We start from the raw sequence: 20,302 nt of genomic DNA, 5'->3' as shown, positions 1-20,302 counted from the left end.
TGGCTTCTGTCAACTCTGGAATTGACCCGCAGATTAAAGGCAGATCACTGTGAGATAGGTGCCGTTCTGCATATTTTTTATTTCTAAGAACTCTTCCCACTCTGATTACGTGCCTGCACCTGCTGATCTTTCTCTCTTTATTACCCGAGTTCATTGTGTGGCTAGCAAAGAATTCCAGATGGCTCCTTCTACACATTTATGTCAACTCGTGTTGGGAAGCAAATCAACGCTGTGAGGAAGGTTGTCCTTTAGAATAGACTGTGATTTGATTGCATGTATTTAAAAGAAATTTCTTTAAAAAGTAACTTATTAAGTTTTTCAAATTTAGGCCAGGGATTTGGAATAACTATACAGAATTTAGAGGGTCATATGTTATTTTTTTCTCTATTACTGCTTCCATTTAGACAGACTGCTTCCTCTATACTACACTTATTGTTGATAAATATGCAGTAATAATGACAATTTTCTTGTTTAACAAACACCAAAGGCCCTAATGAAGACAACAGCCATTAGGTAAATCAACAACCCATTAAGGGGAAGCATTAAGTCAAAACAGGAGAGTCTATTAATTTTCTTATAGCTCTTGTACATTAAGCATTTGCCAAATTCATTGTCCCAGTGGACACTAGGCAGATCTCCAGTCCTGAATAAGAATTGGAGCTTTCTGGGATTCTGCTGTCACCTGTCTAATACTTTTATCATAAATTGTGGAATTGTTAATGCAGAATAAGGTCATTATGTCCAAATTACAAAAGCATGTAAATTAATTTGTCTGAAAATTTAAAGTCTTCATGCAGGTTGAGGCTAATGAAAAAAACCTAAGACGAATGGTGAAAGGGATGATCACACTCAAAGCAGAGTTCACTTTTAAACATGCATTTTGGGGGATGTAATCCCCTGGCAGATCAGTACCTGCCTACTATAATGCCCAACTTGTTTTCCAGAAATTAAGCACCCCAGAAGAAGGTTTCAATGATCCTTTCAATGATTTTATTTTATTTTTTACAGTATAAGGACAAACAGGAGGAAATCAGATATGCTTTCCAGAAATGTGCTTTGCAAATCGCTGTACTGGAAACTATCTGGTGTGTAACTTGAGGGATTTAAGTCCCGGCTTTCTAATGAGGATAAACCTGAGCTCAGTAAGACTTGTGGTTAGTCCATGTTCCCATGTCTTTTTCCATTAAGAATCGGAACGTTAACTATGATCTTTCTGGCCAGATTCCAGCCTGGTTAATTGCATGCTGTCTACCTAAATTCCCTTTGCTTGGGATGTTCTTCACTTTGGATTGCATTGCTCTTATTGTCATGTTTCCCCCAAGAGGTGGGTGCATGATATTGTAGAATGAGCCAGAATATAATTTGTCAAGCTAATAACAGTACTTTGGGGATGAAGGGTTAAACACAAGTCGTGTGCTTTTCACAATTTCCCTCCAATGCTGCCTATTTGTACAGTAATTAATGTGGAATAGCATTAGTGAAACATGGAATTGAGCCAAATCACCATGACAAGGGTGGCAATAATATGGAATCAAATAATTTTGATAAATGCTACCGGAAGTAACTAGTCAAACAAATCCCCAGAGCCTCCCTGACTGATGCACCCTTTTTGTTTATTTTTGATCTGAAGCTGACACATTTAATCACTAATTAACGCAATGTTCCATGAGATTTATTTTACTCTATATGAACGTCAAAAACATAACATTTTTCATCATTTCTGTGCCTAGCACAGGACATAGCATGGAACCTGCCCGGTGACACTCACTGAAGGAAGGTTTGTTAAGTGAATGAATGAAGTAAGGTTTGCTAAGTGAATCAATGAAGTAAGGTTTGTTAAGCGAATGAATGAAGTAAAGTTTGTTAAGTGAATGAATGAAGATGGGGGTAATGAACATTTACTGATTTCCTGAGATTCCCCAATCTTTAGGGCACATGTCACCTACAGTATCTCATCTAATCCTCACACTTACTCCCATTCCACGGATGAAAAGACAGAGGCTCAGAGAGGCCAAATGGCTTCTCCAAGATCAAACAGTTTTGACTTTTGTAGCCAAGTGTGTTTTACTAGAAAGCCAGCCCTTTCGTTCCTCAGTCTCTTGCAGCCTCCCACATTGTACCTGGCATCCTCAGCCTTAATTTGAGAAGGCAAGTCCGAAAACCTCAGACCCTGTGAAAGTCAAGTTGATCTCCATAGACAAGGTTAACAACCACCCTGTGGAATTTTACATTGTTATTCTTACTCTGATTACTCCAATTCAAGTCTGTCACTGTTGCCATTTTAGAGTTGTCATAACTGTTGCCAAGTAATTATACACTTGTCACAAAATATACCATAAATCGAATCTTTATGAATCTTGGTACAAAGTGGTTCAAATGTGAATGTTTAACGAATCCAGAAAATAATGAGAAAAAATACCCTTTAAGCTCCCTAAAATTCACTCACTATGGTTGAATCTATTGTGTCGACTAGAGAAAATGCACTTCAGCCCTCCTGCACCTGGACTGTGTTCATAGCCAAGTTTTCAGTCTTTTAACTGGCATTAAATTACCTAGAAATTGAATGTGTGGAAAATGACAGAAATTCATTTTGCCTCATGAGAGAAATCATTCTCTTCCTATTTTGATTTTTTTAAATATAGCATGAAAATCTGTATCTTTAAAGACCATTGACCCAGGTTGTAGGAAATATGTATTTCTATATGATAATAGGTCTAGTGTAGAGAAAAGCTTAGGAAACACAATGATATGTAGGCTATAAGTCAATTTCCAATCACTCAATCACACATCCCAATGTAATCCAGAAACTCCTCTACCAACATATTTTATTTCCAGCCAGATATTGGCTAATTTATGACTCTGCCAACAATGCCATTTTAATTAATTTTATTCATCTTATTTCTCTTTCCTCTGCTCCTCATATCTCATCTGTTTGCATTGCCTAGATTTTAATTAAAAAACCTCTCCTCTCTAAGGAGCAATCTGAAGTGGCAAAAATTATCACTTAAAATATTACCGTCATTAAAACATTGGCTGTGGTGGAAGCCGTGCATTTTCAATTTTCCTACAAATGATGTTTTAGCTTCCTTTTAAAGTGCACTTTGTATCTGAATTGTCTGCCACCAGCCAGCTTGGCTATCAGAAATGGTCTTCCAGCTGGGTGGGCTGAGTGACAACTCCTTAATGGAGGAAATGGATGGCTCTCTGCTCATGTGGAGGGGAAAGCATACTAGGCAGATTTCATTCCATCTGCCACCAGCTCTCTGCAAGCTGGCATTGCCCAAATGGCCAATATACTCATTTCAACAAAAAGGATATCATCAAAAAAATAAATTGTAAGTCTACAGATGCCTGAAAGAAGCATCAGGGCCATTAGACCCCAGGGAGATAATATTAAGAGGTGCCTCGGTGTTCATCTTTGATGAAAACCTAATTAAACTGTGGTGGGGGTGATTGCAAGTACTTTTACAAGTACAGAGGTGAAGTCATTAACATTTGCAGCAGAGGATAGGGAGCAAGCTTAGAAAAATGCTATCCTGAATTGTGGCCAAGGACTTGTTATATTGAGGAATTTGCACTGATGTTTCCTGTTGATGCTTTTCTGAATGGCAAATTCTTGTCACTTAGCTACACTGTGTTCTGCTTTTCAAGTAAAGGAAACCCATTTCGCTGCAAAGTAGGAAAATATTTTCGATTGACAAATAGAAACAAGTAAGGACTATATTTAAGGGATTTTTAAAAATTGGAGATCTTTGGTACTCAGAACTATAAAGTATGTGTCATTGATCACTGGTAAAATAGTGACACGAAGTAAAAATAGTGATAATATCATAATGCACATTAGGAGGGCTAGAAATAGAAATATTTAGAGCCATCTTCAGAATTTATACCTTTATTTTGCCCCAAATACATGCTTAGTTACCTGATATATAGTCACCATAAGTCAGTCAAAAGCTGTAACTCAGGAAATCAAATTTTATGATCCTGTTTGCTCAAAAAAAAAACAAAAACAAAACAACTTGATAGATTTTTAGTATACTCAACATACTCCTGAATTCCAAAATATTCTTGTTTTTATCATATCAAGAGCTCATGTATCTCACAAAGTTAGACATTTAACTGTCTTTTGAACTTGTTTAGATTTTAATTGTTATTACATATAAATGACATGAGTTTGAACAGATGCTAAACAAAAACAGCTGGGTATTAAAATCACTGAGAGCAGTTTTCTGAAATTCTTTTCATATTTTCAATGCACATTTTGCTTGGATTTTTAACATAGTATACTGATATTACACAAGGCAAGTTCATTTGTTAAAAAAAAAAAGTGACAATGGACATCTTGCATTATTAAGTTTTTCTGTCCTCAGAGAATTTTTGGTAATCTGCCAAAATTTGGAGGGCCTTTAAAGTTCTAATTGATGCTTCTATCTGCCCTAAATGTGAATGAATGTTTGCTGTATTTTTACCATATGATATTTTGGGACATATTCTTATACATTTTACTAAAGGTTTTAAGTTGACCTGAAGAATTTTAATGACTATTCTAAAGAGAAACGCAATTAAAAATGGATTTACATATGTTTCTATTTCTCTTTCACCTCCTGCTAAGAGTATGGACTATAACAGCTTATTTTTGGAAGAAAAATCTACCCAGAAATAAAATAATGATTATTGTATAGCACTCAGACGTTTCAGAAACACACTTCCACAGGTAATATTACTTGTGCTTCTAACAGCACCTCTAGGGAACAGATATTATTGACATCATTCTATAGCCTGAGAAACTGAGGCCTACAGGGGTTAACTGACTTATGCAAAGCCATGTAGCTATTATGTAGAGCAAACGCATTGGAACAGGCCTTCTGATTCCAATCCTCAGACTCCTTGAGGATGGGTAGCAACTGAGGCTTCATTTCTTGTCATCTTGATTGGTTTTGGTTTCTAGGATTTTGTTCTTTTCCTACCTTCATCTCCTCAATTCATGTAAGTGCTGAATTAATTGAGGTAGATTTTAGGGGCCACTGGTTCCCATCCAGAGGCAGAGATGCAGTATCAAACAAGCCAATTCTATCCCAGTCCAAATGCATTCCGGCAGAAGTTCTGAGTTTGGAGAGTATCTGGGAAACCTGGCCCATTCTAAGATTTTGAGCCCCTTGTGACAAATCCTAAAATAGAATTCACAGGGAGCTCTAACTTGCCTTGTGATTGATTTAGGGATCCTCAGAATGAAAACCCTCAACTGTCCCCCTACCTTTCACAGGAGTCTTAAATACAGGGCCTATAAACAGTCAACTTCTCAGTAGGCTTGTCCCTGCCCATTCCTGCTCAGATGACTCAGGAATACACCAGTTTCACACAAACTGTCTCCTATTTTATAGTACCAGTATGACCATGCTGGTTCGTATTACCCTGACTCCAAACCTCGAAAACATTGGGTTCTACTCAGAATGGCAGAGGCAGAAGTTATCTCTTGATCTCCTTAGCATGGTGGGGAATGATGCAGCCATCCGTAGCTGTGTGTGTTCTGTGCATTCCCAGGCCCTGCTGCCCAGAAAATGACAGCCCCATCTTGCTAAGAGAGAGGGGAGGTTGAGCCACCTCCCGCTGAACTGTGGCTGTTTACTTTGCATATGTCACAACCTTTTTTTGGTACTGCAGTCCAGCGCTGACTATGAAGAAGAGAATATTCAAAGAGCAATCCTTTTCCCCTCCACACCCAGAGGACTTTGGGCCTATTTGGGAAGGGAGAATAGAGCTAACTGTGAATCGTCCCTTAAACCTGACAGACAGGATTAGGATATTTGCAGTGGAAAGACCAGCACTGATTGTTCTAAACCACTGCCCTGTTTGAATTTAGATTTGGCATTATTCTTCTTTTACTACAAGCTGTTAGAGAACAACTCCTTCCCTATAGAAATAATAATACTATGCCCAAAATCATACCATTATCTCTTTCATGGAAACTTACCAAAGACAGATCCTACTAGTTTTTAGATCCTATTAGCATGAAAATTGGATTAATATGTTTTCAGATCGCTTTATTTATCCTTGATATGGTAAGTATTACTTGTGTTTCATATGCTGGTGCTCTGTAGTCATAGTGTCAAAATTGTGTATTTGGTAGATAATTTTCAATAATTATACAATTACAAATGATCTATTCAACTACCAGATGTATTTGGTAACAGCAAAATCCCTAACAAAAAGATCCTTTAAAATTATTTCTATTTTTCTAAAACACCAACTGATTTTAATTTTTTGAAATCAGTTTAACAATATGCAGTTAAACAATATCTAGTTTTATAATGGCTTTTTTAACATAAATTTTCCATTTCAACTAAATTAAAATATATATCAAATATCTTAATAATATAAATTTTGGAGGAGTAGCAAAACACTTATTTATAACACAATCTGAAAGTATTAACAAACAATTCTGAGGCATACTGAACCAAAACTGAAATAATTAAATTGATATTCAGACAGAAATGACCAAGGTTTCATGTTAAGTGAGTCACTTTTTATTACGTAAATACGTCCTTTTATTTTTTTTTAAAGATTTTATTTATTTATTTATTTATTTGAGAGAGAGAAACAGCATGAGAGGGGAGAGGGTCAGAGGGAGAAGCAGGCTCCCCGCTGAGCCGGGAGCCCGATGTGGGACTCGATCCCAGGATTCCGGGATCATGACCTGAGCTGCAGGCAGTCGCTTAACCAACTGAGCCACCCAGGCACCCTAAATATGTCCTTTTAAATTGTAATTAAATTGTTCTGTTTTCACACATATAGATATTTCACGTATGTCTTTTCCTTAGACGATGACTAAATGTGTCATCTGCACTAATACCAGCATTCTTACATTAATCCCAGGTACACATAGGCCACAGTTGATCAGGATTCCAGAATGTGAAGATAATTGTGAAAAACGTTACTTAGAGTTTGGTGGATTTATTAGGAAAGTAATCTCTGTTATTTTAGTTAGCATTTGTAGTCTTTACAGGATAGTAGTGGACCCTTGGGTTTGTCAGCTTTTGACAGTTTCTACTTACTGTTAAGTAAACTGAACCCTAGTTTTGATCAGTTTGTGTGGGGTGAGGATCACATGTAATGAGCTCAGTTTAGCATCTGTAAATAACCTGTATTCACTGTGGTGTGAAGAGGATTCTCACGCAGGTGATGCATGCTACGTGCTACAAGAGTATCTAAGATGATGACAGGCTCTGTGGGTGTGGCTTATGTGTTAGCGCTGTGAAATGACTCTCCCAAGATCATTTGCTCTGACTCTTGAACTTCTGGAAGCTTCTAGAAGCTTTATTTGCTCTTTCAAAATGGTACTCTGATTCCTCCTTCAACTGATTTTATCCGCCATAACCAGTTTAATTGTCAAAAAACATTTCTTTGATACATCATTCCCTTATTTTAGGACACCACTGCCAACAGGATATTGTAGAGATCTCTAAGACTACTAAAGATTTTTTTACTGTCAGGCTCCAGTCAAATTCTCAAAATCATGCCTACTGATCACCGTTGTCGTTCATTCATATTCGTCATTCAACTTGGATTTTTATCCATCCTTTAAAGCAGGTTAAAGACCTGTTCATCTGTGAAACCTGTGCATTTAGAGCAGCCCTGGACAGTGATTCTTACCTTTTCTCACTCATTAGCACTTACCATCTGCTGTCTAGCATTGAGACCTATCTTTGCTATCTCTCAATGAGACTGGCATTTTTTGAGAGCAAAGATTATGTATTATTATACTTCATTATACACCCCTCTCCCCCATACCTTCCTAAATGCCTTCTACATAGTAAGTTCTCTATAAAAGAAAACTTGATTACTTGAAAAGGCATAGCCATATCATTCATTCATTCATTATTGAATTATTCAACAAATTTTTTTTTAATTTCTACTATAAGCCACGCATTGTGTATAGAGCAAGGAACAACATGGACATGATCCCAGCTCTACAGAACTTACAGTTGCTGGGCCTGATATTTTCTGTCCAATTATTTTTCTTCATTTCTATTTCATTTTAAGAGGATGTAAGACTTAACAGGATGTTTGATCTTTCTTTTATTAGTATTTCTGTATATATGACTTACTACCAAAAGTTAGTTAATAAAAACTTGTATTTTTACAAAGTAAATATTCAGTTTACTCAGCTCCAGAGTTTGATCTTACCTTTGACTATTCCCTTGAAGTTGAAAAAAAATAGGTTAAAAAAAAAGTATCACAAGAAACTCTTTTTCTTTATTCTTTGTGTTTTGGGAGAATAGCAAAGATTGTGATTTCCCAGCTCTTCACTGGGGGCGTCATGCACTACTTTGGTCTCACCAGAAACTTTTATTCAAAAGGTAGCTGAGAATATACGATCACATCAGGGATTAATTTGACCTTTTCTATATTCCATGTTTTGATTAGCTGGCTATTCGACTCATATCCCATTTATAGACAAATTGTGAAAGGCTTGAATGGCAAGCCAGAAATATATAGAATATTGTAAAGGTCAGTGTGATTTAGCCCATAAGCACAGCATTGAAAATATATGACAAGTCATTATCACACTTAATTCCCATGACAAAGACTGGGTGAAGATGGGAAATTATTCCAATTAAAATATTCTTGTTTCGGGCGCCTGGGTGGCTCAGTTGGTTAAGCGACTGCCTTCAGCTCAGGTCATGATCCCAGGGTCCTGGGATCGAGTCCCGCATCGGGCTCCCTGCTCTGCAGGGAGCCTGCTTCTCCCTCTCCCACTCCCCCTGCTTGTGTTTCCTCTCTCGCTGTGTCTCTCTCTGTCAGATAAATAAATAAAATCTTTAAAAATAAAAAAAATATTCTTGTTTCATAACGAAGGCTGAAGTGGCAAAGCTCAAATGGCCTCTTGACTCCTTTTTTTGGTGATAACTTAATAAGTTAGAAAGGAATTGTAATTGAATTAAACAAGACAAAAAAAGAAGTAACAAGCTCTTCTGATTTGAGAATCCATCATAGAGGGAATAATATAATGACTTTTCTAAACACTCTAATTATACATGAGTAAGACAGATACAGCTACAAAACCAATTCAACAGCCACCCCATGCTCTCTTTTTATCTACAGCATAGCTGTCAGTCAGATGGGAACTCCATTTATTTCCATGGGAATGAAGGCAGTGAGTTCAATTTTGCCACCACCCGGGATGTAGACCTTTCTACAGAGGATATTCAAGAGCAGTGGTCAGAAGACTTTGAAAGCCAGCCTACAGGGTAAGTAATTGCTGTCCCATGCTGTGTATAGCACTTATATTTTTTCCACTGGATGTATTTTAAATGCATACTATTAAATAGCAAAAGCATAGTTAAATCAATATTGATTATTCTACTTTTAAAAGATTTATTTATTTATTTATTTATTTGAAAGAAAGAGAGAGAGAGCAGGAGGAGGGACAGAGGGAGAGAGAGAGAATCTCAAGCAGACTCCAAGCTAAGTGCAAAACCCAGTACGAGGCTCCATCTCGTGACCGTGAGATCTCAACCTGAGCCGAAATCAAGAGTCGGATGCTTAACTGACTAAGCCACCCAGGTGCCCCAAAGCCAATTGTTCCTTATAGACAGGACAAATGGTTAGACTTGTCCTAAACATTCTTTATTAAATAATCAACTATTTTATGTGTATTAAAAATTTATAATTGCAAATACCTTTTAACTGCAGTTGAAGCACTTATATTTCATCTTCGTTTATTCACCTTTACTGGGAAAAAGTTTTTTTTAATGTGTATGGAAGACAAAATCTTTCCACTACTATTATATGGAGACTTTAAGTCATCTTCCTGGGGCCTGAGATTTATAGACAGAAATCTGCCCAGCAGCCTGAGCTGCCACTGCTCCTGTGACCCTTTGCTGCTACATCAGGGTCCTTCACTGTTGAAAGCTAGATTTATGCTGTGGCTGACCCAGCCCTGCATCAGGAGGTCCAGCCTGTGGGGTAGGCCAGGTATGCCTCTGACGGAGGCTGACACTTTGAGGGACCTCATTCCTTCAGAGCCTAGCAGTGATGTCAAGGCCTTCAGTCCATAAAGTTCTTCTCCTTGGAAGTTCCTGACCCCCTTGCAGTTCCATGTCCAGTGTGGCTCGGGTGTCTCCTTGAGGGACCAGCCACTACTGCTCCTCTATTCTATCTCCAGGATTTCCCCAAGAGTCAGGCTGCTTGCCTTCATAACCCTTACACTACACAGGCTCGTTCCACTCCCCTTACAAACCAGTGGGATTTGATGGGGTCCAGAATTTTGACAACGCAAGCAAGGCTTCTTTACCTACCTTTCGGAGATAAGGAACCATCACCAGTGGATCAGTTCTCCCTTTCTGATTCCTGATACAGAAGACCAATTCAAACCCCTTCCCTGGTTATGGAGCTTGACTGACTATGAGAGAGTCCCAAATCTTGAAGCACAAGAGATTCATTGACCTCCACTCCTTCATCTCTCCAAGCTAATACCATCCATGTGGAAGTGATGAGCCATCCTCTTCAGGGAGACCCACATCCCCTGGGGACACATGATTCTCAGCGATACCCAGCCCCCATCCCACTAAAGCAGAGAGAGAAACACAAATTTAATCTCCAGTAAGACAACTCTCATACCCATGTAAATCCCTGTCTATCTATCTATCTCTTTCCTCAAAGTCTTCAGTGTTACTAGTCTTATTCTTTTGGGGAGAGAGAAAATTTATTTTTAATTATGGCTTTCATACCTACCTATTCCCTGTCCGACAATGCTTTATTTTCCTTTTTTTTCAGCTTGTTGTATTATCAAAGCTTGTCTATAAAAGAACAAAAGATTTTTAGGATGGATTAATGGTCCATCCAGCAATCTGCTAGTAACATCAGTGAAGGTTTAGTATAAACAAACAGAAAACCATGAGTTAAGCTTAGAAAGGAATTGATTTTATATTAGAAGAAACCCAACATATCTTAGAAAATCAGTGTACTAGTCCAGAGACATAGCTTGCAAAAAATTATTTCATTTAACAGAGTAGACATCCCACTTTCACAGAGCACTAATGATATGAGAGAATTTGTGACTAAACTAAATCATTCATCCCCCAAAACAAAGAGGGAACTAAAAGTATTTATTCTTGAGAAAAGAACTAAAGTTAGGACACACACAGAGGAACATCACAAATTCCATCCACTCAGTGACTCAGGTGGTTTCAGTTATGCTCTTTGGCCACTTCTCAGTCCTGAGGATTGTATCAGGGTTTTGGTCACAGTTAAGAAGCTAATACTTTCAGGCCATGGCATTGTCAGCAGATCTCTGTTCCAATAACATAGAATAATGCGCTTGACAAAAGCACCAGTGCCACTCTAATTGCTGTACAATTAATTCCTCTAAGTTCTAAAAGCAGTAAATTATTCTAGCAACTACATCTTAGGTTTATTTGTAGCTTTTCCCCTAAGATGTCAGGTGACACCTCCCAGATTTACCTCATTTATGCTCTCAGCTGGTTGCCCAGTTATCCAACTTGGTGTTATATCATAAAGGTGTAAAAGGATAATGAGAGGATCTAGTGTTTTCTGTTTGCAGTGATGATAAAAATGCTGGTTTAGTCCATGAGTGTGTGTGTGTGTGTGTGTGTGTGTCCTCTCTGCATCCCATTCACCCACTCCTAAATGTTGCTTTATTGGTCCACGAAAGAGTGTTGTCATAATCATTTTTAATCATAGCTTCGGAGGAAAAAAAGCCCATCACAAAATCAAATTAATGTGAAATATTTTTACCTAGGGAAAGAGCTGACAAAGAAAAACAGATTAGGAATTTGGTAGTGAAATTCTTTTTTTTGTTTTTTTTTTAATTTAATTTAATTTTATTATGTTATGTTAGTCACCATGCAATACATTATTAGTTTTTGATGTAGTGATCCACAATTCATTGTTTTCATATAACACCCAGTGCTCCATGCAGTGAGTGCCCTCCTTAATACCCATCACCGGGCTAATTCTTGATGTGTTTTGTTTTACCAGCCAGATTTACTAAATATTTGTCTCATTCTTCAACTCAATCATCATTACCCACACTGATAATTTATCATTATTGGCTCACCTGCTGAAATAGAAAATGTAGATAATAAATCCCCACTGTGCTCAAGAGCAACCAATTGAATTGATTGAGCTCTGTAGTTTTGAGGTCACTTTTTTAAAAATAAAAAAAATTTAAATAAAGTAATTAAATTGTTAACCTGTATATAATATTTTCACTTCTCTTAACTATGTTTTTCTCCCATAAGAATTATGAAAGAGAAAAATGAATATGCAATCCTCTCTAATAATTTCAAAACACTTCATATGAATGTTAAGAAAGAAAAGAAAGTCACTATTTTTTGAATCTAGCTTCCCAAATATTCCTGTTTTCCTACCATTTGAGTCAAACTGTTTGATCTCATATCACAAGGATGCAAGAGCTGTTTGCCACTCATATCACAAAGTTGTCCTAAATCCAGTGTTGATAGGTTTATTTTTTAAGTGGGATAGTAAAGGTTTTTTCTCTTTTTCCTGAAGAAAACACATCTGTTACTTCAGCAAGAGAGAAACTTTAATGGATACACTGATAATTTATGTGAATCTTTCTAAACTTTGGCTTAACCTTACAAACACATCATTTAATTAACAACCACCATATCTCACCTAGCTGAGACTGCCTTTAGGTGGGAGAGAGCTTTGTAGAAAAACACACTGCTATCATATAGATTTTGTATACTTCTCTTCCATCCCAAATGCAAACATTGTATATTTTTACTATTCAAATACCTTTACTGCTGTCACTATTCATGTTAAAGAGGAACTCCACAAATGTAATGAATGTTAAAATATTGAATCAAGGCATCATGCTTCAGTCTTCTCCACTTGCCCCAAATCCTTGGAAATTACAGAAAATGAGCAAACATATCTATAATGACACTATAAAACAAACAAAAAAATGTGCCTTAGTTGGGTCAGGAATTATAAAGGACTGTACACAAAAAGAGAAGAGGAGAAGATCTGATGGAAGGAGGGAACTATAGCCCCAAACACATGTCGGATAAGACATTAAAAAGATGTCTCAGCACTGCTCCAGGACACAGATGCTGGTCACATGAATGAGGATGGGGCTCTGAGCTACTGCTATAGGGATTGCCAAGGAGGTGAGTCCCTCAGTACACCTACTTCCAAGTAGAGCCTTCTATTCCCAGGAACAAGCAATGAATGTGGATACTTGGAATAGAGAAGCAGGGCGATCCAGGTGACTGGAAACCTCAAGGGGGAACAGAGACCCCCCCTCATGGTAGTCCCACCTAAAGCCCCATCTGCCCCCATCAATAGCCATTTTTATACCAAAATAAAAAAATAATAACAGATACAAATTTAAGCAAATTATCTAGAATCAACAAATCTGAGGAAAATCAACTCCATTTAAAAATCAATCAAACTAAAGAACTAAGGTCTGAGAAAACAGAAGTAGTAGAATAAACAAATGGAGATTTTATAAGAAGCATAATTAATATCCTCAGAGGGTTAAGAGTGCATACTGCATTTGAGAAATTAAAACACATTTTATGAGGAAGCATAGAGATGTGAGAAATGATGACAATATATGATTGTTGAAACAAATTTAATGGATTTTTTTTCTCCACTGAATATCAGCATAGGCATAGCTGAAGAACAAATTAATGAGCCAGAAATTTGAGTCTTGAAGTCTACCCAAAACTTAGGGTCACTGGATATAAGAAAAAAAGATGTAAAGTATAGGGGGGAAATTGGCTCTTGTTGTTAGAAAAATAGGAATTCCAGAAAGAGAGGTCAGAGAGAATATATGGAATGAAATATTCAAATATATTACTGAAGAAAAGTTCCCAAGATTGAAAAAAGAAGAAAGAAAAGACATAGTTCCTGTGAATGAAATGTTTAGCAAGATGAATGGGAACATATGCATTCCTAGAGCATCAAGAAGAAACTTTAGAACACTGATAAAAGAAGAAATCCTAAAAGCTTCTTGGTGAGATTCATAGTACTTTTCTTGGTAGCACTAAGCATAAGTTTAAAAAAAAATGAAGAAGTTACCTAGGTCTGAAAAAATTATTTGGAACATAAAATTCTTTTCCAATCAATTATCATACAAGTATTAGGAACAAACGAAAACCTTTTTATTTCTATACATATATATGAACTTCATGGTAACCATGTTTTTTGTACATAACCAAAAACCTACAATAGAAACACAAAAAATAAAGAGAATGGAACCCAAACATAACACTGAAGAAAACCATGAAACCACAAAGGAATAGACCAACAGAAGAAGAAAGGAACAGAGAAGACTACAAAACAACCAGAAAACAAATAACAAAATGACAATAAGTACATACCTATCAATAATTACTTTAAATGTAAATGGACTAAATGTTCCAATCAAAGACATACAGTGGCTGAGTGGATAAAAAAATAACACCCTTTTATATTCTGTCTACAAGAGACTCACTTCAGATATAGAGACACACACAGACTGAAAGTGAAGGGATGGAAAAAGATATTCCATGCAAATGGAAATGAAAAGAAAGCTGGAGTACCAATACTCATTTCAGATAAAATAGACTTTAAAACAGACTGTAACAAAAGACAAAGAAGATTATATAATGACAAAAGGGTCAATCGAGGATCACATATAATATTTGTAAATATTTATGCACCCAACATGGCAACACCTAAATATATAAAGCAAATATTAACAGACATAAGGGGAGTGATTGACAGCAATACAATAATAGTATGAGACTTTAATACCCCACTTACCTCAATGGATAGCTCATTCAGACGGAAAATCAATAGGGGAACATTGACCTTAAACAACACATTAGACCAGATGGGCTGAATAGATATATAGAGAACATTTCACCCAAAAACTGCAGAACACACACTCTTTTCAGATGTACATGGGACGTTCACCAGGATGGATCATATATTAGACTACAAAACAAGTCAGTAAATTCAAGAAGACTGAATTCATATCAAGCATCTATTCTAACCATAACAGTGTGAAACTAGAAATCAACTATAAGAACAAAACTGAAAAAAAACCAAACACATGGGGACTAAACATTTACTAAACAACCAATAGGTCAATGAAGGACTCAAAGAGAAAATTAAAAAAAAAACAACTTTGAAACAAATGAAACTCGAAATACAACTTTTCAAAATCTATCTGACCCAGCAAAATCAGTTCTAAGAAGGAAGTTCATAGTGATACCAGCTTACTTCAGGTAACAAGAGTCTCAAATAAGTCATCTTTTTTTCTTATTTTTTTTATTATTATGTTCAGTTAGCCAGCATATCAGCATCATTAGTTTTTGATGTAGTGTTCAATGATTCATTGGTTGCATATAACACCAGTGCTCATCACAATATGTGCCCTCCTTAATACCCATCACCCAGTTACCCCATCCCCCCACCCACCTCCCCTCTGTAACCTTCAGTTTGGTTCCCGGAGTCCAGAGTCTCTCATGGTTTGTCTCCCTCTCTGATTTCTTCGCATTCAGTTTTCCCTCCCTTCCCCTGTGGTCCTCCCCACTATTCCTTATGTTCCACATATGAGTGAAACCATATGATAATTGTCTTTCTCTGCTTGACTTATTTCACTTAGCATAGTCCCCTCCAGTTCCATCCATGTCAATGCAAATGGTGGGTATTCATCCTTTCTGATGGCTGAGTAATACTCCATTGTATTTATGAACCACATCTTCTTTATCCATTCATCTGTTGAAGGGCATTTTGGCTCCTTCCACAGTTTGGCCATTGTGGACATTGCTGCTATGAACGTTGGAGTAATCTAACTTTATACCTAAAGAACTAGAAAAAGAACAAAGCCCAAATGAGTAGAAAGAAGAAAATAATAAAGATCAGAGTAGAAATAAATGAAATAGAGACAAAAAAGAAAAAAAAACCCATAGAAAAGACCAATGAAACTAAAAGCTGGTTCTTTGAAAAGATAAACAAAATCAATAAACCTCTTGCCAGATTCATCAAGATAAAAAGAGAGAACCCAAATAAATAAAATCAGAAACAAAAGAGGAAAAGTTAACAACTGACATCACAGAAATACAAAGGATTGTAAGCAACTATGATGAATAGTTACATGCCAACAAACTGGAAAACCTAGAAGAAATGGATAAATTCCTAGAAACACAGTCTTCCAAGACTGAATCACAAATAGAAAAGCTAAATAGACCAATTACAAGTAATGAAATCAAATTAATAATAAACCTTTAACCAATTATAGTCCAGAACCAGGCAGCTGCACAGATGAATTCTACCAAACATTTAAAGAATAGTCCCTATTGTTCTCAAATTATTCCATAATATTGAAGAGAAAGGAACACTTCCAAACTCATTTTACGAGGCCAACGTTACCCTGATACCAAAACCAGATGAAGCCACCACAAAATAAATAAATAAAAATAAATTACAGGCCAGTATCCCTAAGGATCATAGATGCAAAAATCCTCAAAAAAAAAAAAATAGCAAACTGAATTTGACAACACTAATATGATCATACACCATGATCAAGTAAGAAAGATTAATTCCAGGGGTGCAAAGATGGTTCATCATCCACACATCAGTCAACATGATACATTACATTAACAAAACCAACAATAAAAATCATATATTCATCTTAATAGATGCAGAAAAGCATTTGACAAAACTTAACATCCATTTATAGCAAAAATTCTTAATAAAGTAGATACAGAGGGAACATACTTCAATTTAATAAAGGCCATATATGACAAAACCACAGCTAACATCATACTCAAGATTGAAAAGCTGAAAGCTTTTCCTCTAAGATCAGGAACAAGACAAGTATGTTGGCTCTCACCTCTTTCATGAAACATAGTATTGGAAGTCTTAGCCACAGTAATTAGACAAGAAGAAGAAATAAAATAATCCAAATTAGAAAGGAAGATGTAAAACTGTCATTGTTTGCAGATGACATGATAATTTATATAGCGCGAACCTAACGACTCCACAAAAAACCGTTAGAACTAAGAAATTAATTATGTTGCAGGATATGAAATTGACATATAGAAATCTGTTGCATTTCTGTACACTAATAACAAGCTATAAGAAAAAGAAATTAAGAAAACAATCCCATTTATGATTGCATCAAAAAGAATAAAATACCCGGGAATAAATTTAACCAAGGAAGTATAAGACCTACTCTGAAAACTCTAAGACATTTATGAAAGAAATTGAGGAAGACACAAATAAATAGAAAGTTATACCATGGTCATAGATTGGAAGAAAAATCTTACTGAAAATGTCCATACTACCCAAAGCAATCTACAGATTTAATGCAATCCCCATCAGAATACCTATGACATTTTTCACAGAACTAGAACAAAGAATCCTAAAATTTTTATTTTAAAAAAAAAACAAACCCTAAATAGCTAAAACAACCTTGAGAAAGAAGAACAAAGCTGGAGGTTTTTCACTCCCTGATTTCAGACTATGCTAGTCATAGTGATCAGAACAGTATAGTGGTGGCACAAAAACAGATGCATAGATCAATGGAATAAAATAAAGACCCTAGCAATAAACCCACAACTATATGGTCAATTAATCTATGACAGAGGAGGCAAGGCTATACAATGGGGGAACAGACTGTCTCTTCAATAAGTGATGTTGAGAAAACTGGACAGCTACATGCAAAAGAATGAAACTGGACCACTTTCTTATACCATATATAAAAATAAAGTCAAAATGGATTAAAGACTTGAACATAAGTTTGGAATCATAAAATTCCTAAGAGAGAACATAGGCACAAAGCTCTTTGATATTGGTCTTAGCAGAGTTTTTTTTGGACCAGTCTCTTTCAGCAAGGGCAACAAAAGCTAAAATAAACAGATGAAGTTACATCAAACTAAAAGTTACACAGCGAAGGAAGCCATCCACAAAGCAAAAAGACCACCTACTGAATGGTTGAAGATATTTGCAAATTACATATCCAATAAGAGGTTAATATCCAAAATATATAAAGAACTTACACAATTCAATATCAAAAGAACTCGATAATTATTGAAATTGGATATTATGTACATGGGATTTCATTGTTACTTTTCTTTCTACCTTTGGATGTAATGTACAGTATAGGGAATATAGTCGATAATATTATAATAACTTTGTATGGAGACATATGGTAACTAGACTTATCATGGGGATATTTTTATGTATTATAAAAATGATTATAAAAAAGTGATTTAATATTTTTATGTATTATAAAAAATTATTAAAATTATTAAAATATTATAAAAATTATGTATTATAAAAATCACTGTGATCTACACCTGAAACTAATAGGATACTCTAGTTGATTATACTTCAATTGGGGGGAAAAAAAAAACTTTTTCAGACACATAGGGTTCAAAAAATTTACTACCCCCCAAGCCCTCTCTGAAAGAATTACTAGGAGATATGTTCCCGGAAATTAATCCAAGAGAAATATGATAGATTCAAGAAAGAGTAGTGATCAAAGAAAAAAGTAAAGCCTGTAGTTGAGTCTAAGTAAGTATTGATTATTAAAAAGTTTTAATAAAAATTTGTAATTAAAGTCCTAATGACCTCAACTTGAGAAGTACAGAAGGAAAGTGACAAAAAGAGAAAAGAAGAGTAAGGAAGTAAAATACTGCCAAACTTCCTAGCTTGCTTGTAGTGAGGATATAGATCTAGGATAACTCTTTTTTTTTAAGATTATTTATTTATTTATTCATCAGAGAGAGAGAGAGAGAGCGCAAGCACCAGCTGCAGGCAGAGGGAGAACAGGCTCCCTGCTAAGCAAGGAGCCCCATGTGAGACTCCATCACAGGACCCTGGGATCATGACCTGAGCTGAAGGCAGACACTTAACTGACTGAGCCACCCAGTGGTCCCTGGGATAACTCTTAATGTTAATAATAATAATAGTGTTAATAGAAAACTTTAAATATGTAAATAATAGATTAGCCAGATAAAGGCTACGTAACTTCTGAAGCATCAGGGTCACATAGGACACGGAAGACTGAGTCTCGTACATGCCAGGAAAGTAACAAAAGGAAACAATAAAAAGCAGGGTAAATAGAAAAGAGAAAACAATTTTTCAGGAATCAATCTAAACATATCAGTAACCCAATAAATTTGACTGAGTTATATTTATTAAATGATATTTTCAAACATATCAGTAACCCAATAAATTTGAGTTATATTCATTTATTAAATGAGATTTCCAAAGTAAGTTTTTAAAAGTAAGCTATGTATTTACAATAACACAAGAAATTAAAAATCAACGAAGCGAAACAAATATACCAGGCAACTACAACGAAAGAAGGAGGCATATTAAAATCAGATAATTCGAATCAGATAAAATAAAATCCAAATGCAAGCACTAAAAGGGCTAAAAGGGGATTTTTATGCAACAGTATATGTAGAACACTTGCCACAATGCATAGCACATAATAAGCAATCAAAAAACTTAAGAATTAGCTGTCATTCCAACTATAATTACTGTTGGTAATGAGATATGAGGAAAGTGATGCTCAAAAGAAAATTACCCTCAAATTAATTAATGGGATATAGAAGAAACACAAACAAATAAAGTTGAATCGGCCAATGAAACCTAAATTGGATTCTCTAAATAAACCAATGAAGTGTCATTAAGAAAAAAGACGATATTAGTTAAAGTGATAATTGGATATATTTTAAAACCATGGAAGTGCTAAAATGGATCTGGGTAATCTTGTTGCAAGCTGTTAAAAGAACGTATGTCTTATTTGTTCTGGTTTGCTTTGGGCCTGGGTTCTAATATCACTTTCTCTTGAAGTAAATTGTTTTTATACTTTAAAAATACAAACAGTAAAATTTCAAATAACAAAAAAATAAGTGCTATATTGTTCTGGAACTCCTTTATAGAAATTAAATGTTAAACCTTTAATGTGCAGCACATTTACACACCATCTTTGCTTTTGGCTCTGCCATCTTGAGTTGGCTTGTAGCCCCCCTCTCCCGCTCCAAAAACTAGCTGTTTCCATGTGAGCATCCAGAATAGAGACACTGGCTTCCCTTCCAAGATGGAATCTTTTTTTTTTATTGTTATGTTAATCCCCATACATTACATCATTAGTTTTGGATGAAGTGTTCCATGATTCATTGTTTGTGCATAACACCCAGTGCTCCATGCAGAACGTGCCCTCCTCAATACCCATCACCAGGCTTACCCATCCTCCCAGCCCCCTCCCCTCTAGAACCCTCAGTTTGTTTTTCAGAGTCCATCG

The 20,302-nt window shown here is 35.9% G+C and overlaps 1 protein-coding gene across 1 annotated transcript in view; it reads left to right on the top strand.

The window, feature by feature from the left end:
- The window catches only part of RELN (reelin), a 288,596-nt gene that overhangs the window by 88,533 nt on the left and 179,761 nt on the right, over positions 1-20,302 (top strand). Inside the window, 1 exon segment of the mRNA XM_081799707.1 lies at positions 9,103-9,248. Coding sequence (XP_081655833.1) covers positions 9,103-9,248 — 146 coding nt within the window.

Source organism: Leptonychotes weddellii, chromosome 12 (genome assembly GCF_054177405.1).
Source record: "Leptonychotes weddellii isolate Sample4059 chromosome 12, ASM5417740v2, whole genome shotgun sequence".
Taxonomy (NCBI): Eukaryota; Metazoa; Chordata; class Mammalia; order Carnivora; family Phocidae; genus Leptonychotes; species Leptonychotes weddellii.
Note: the sequence above shows the minus strand (reverse complement) of the source record. Positions and strands in the feature narration are given on the sequence as shown.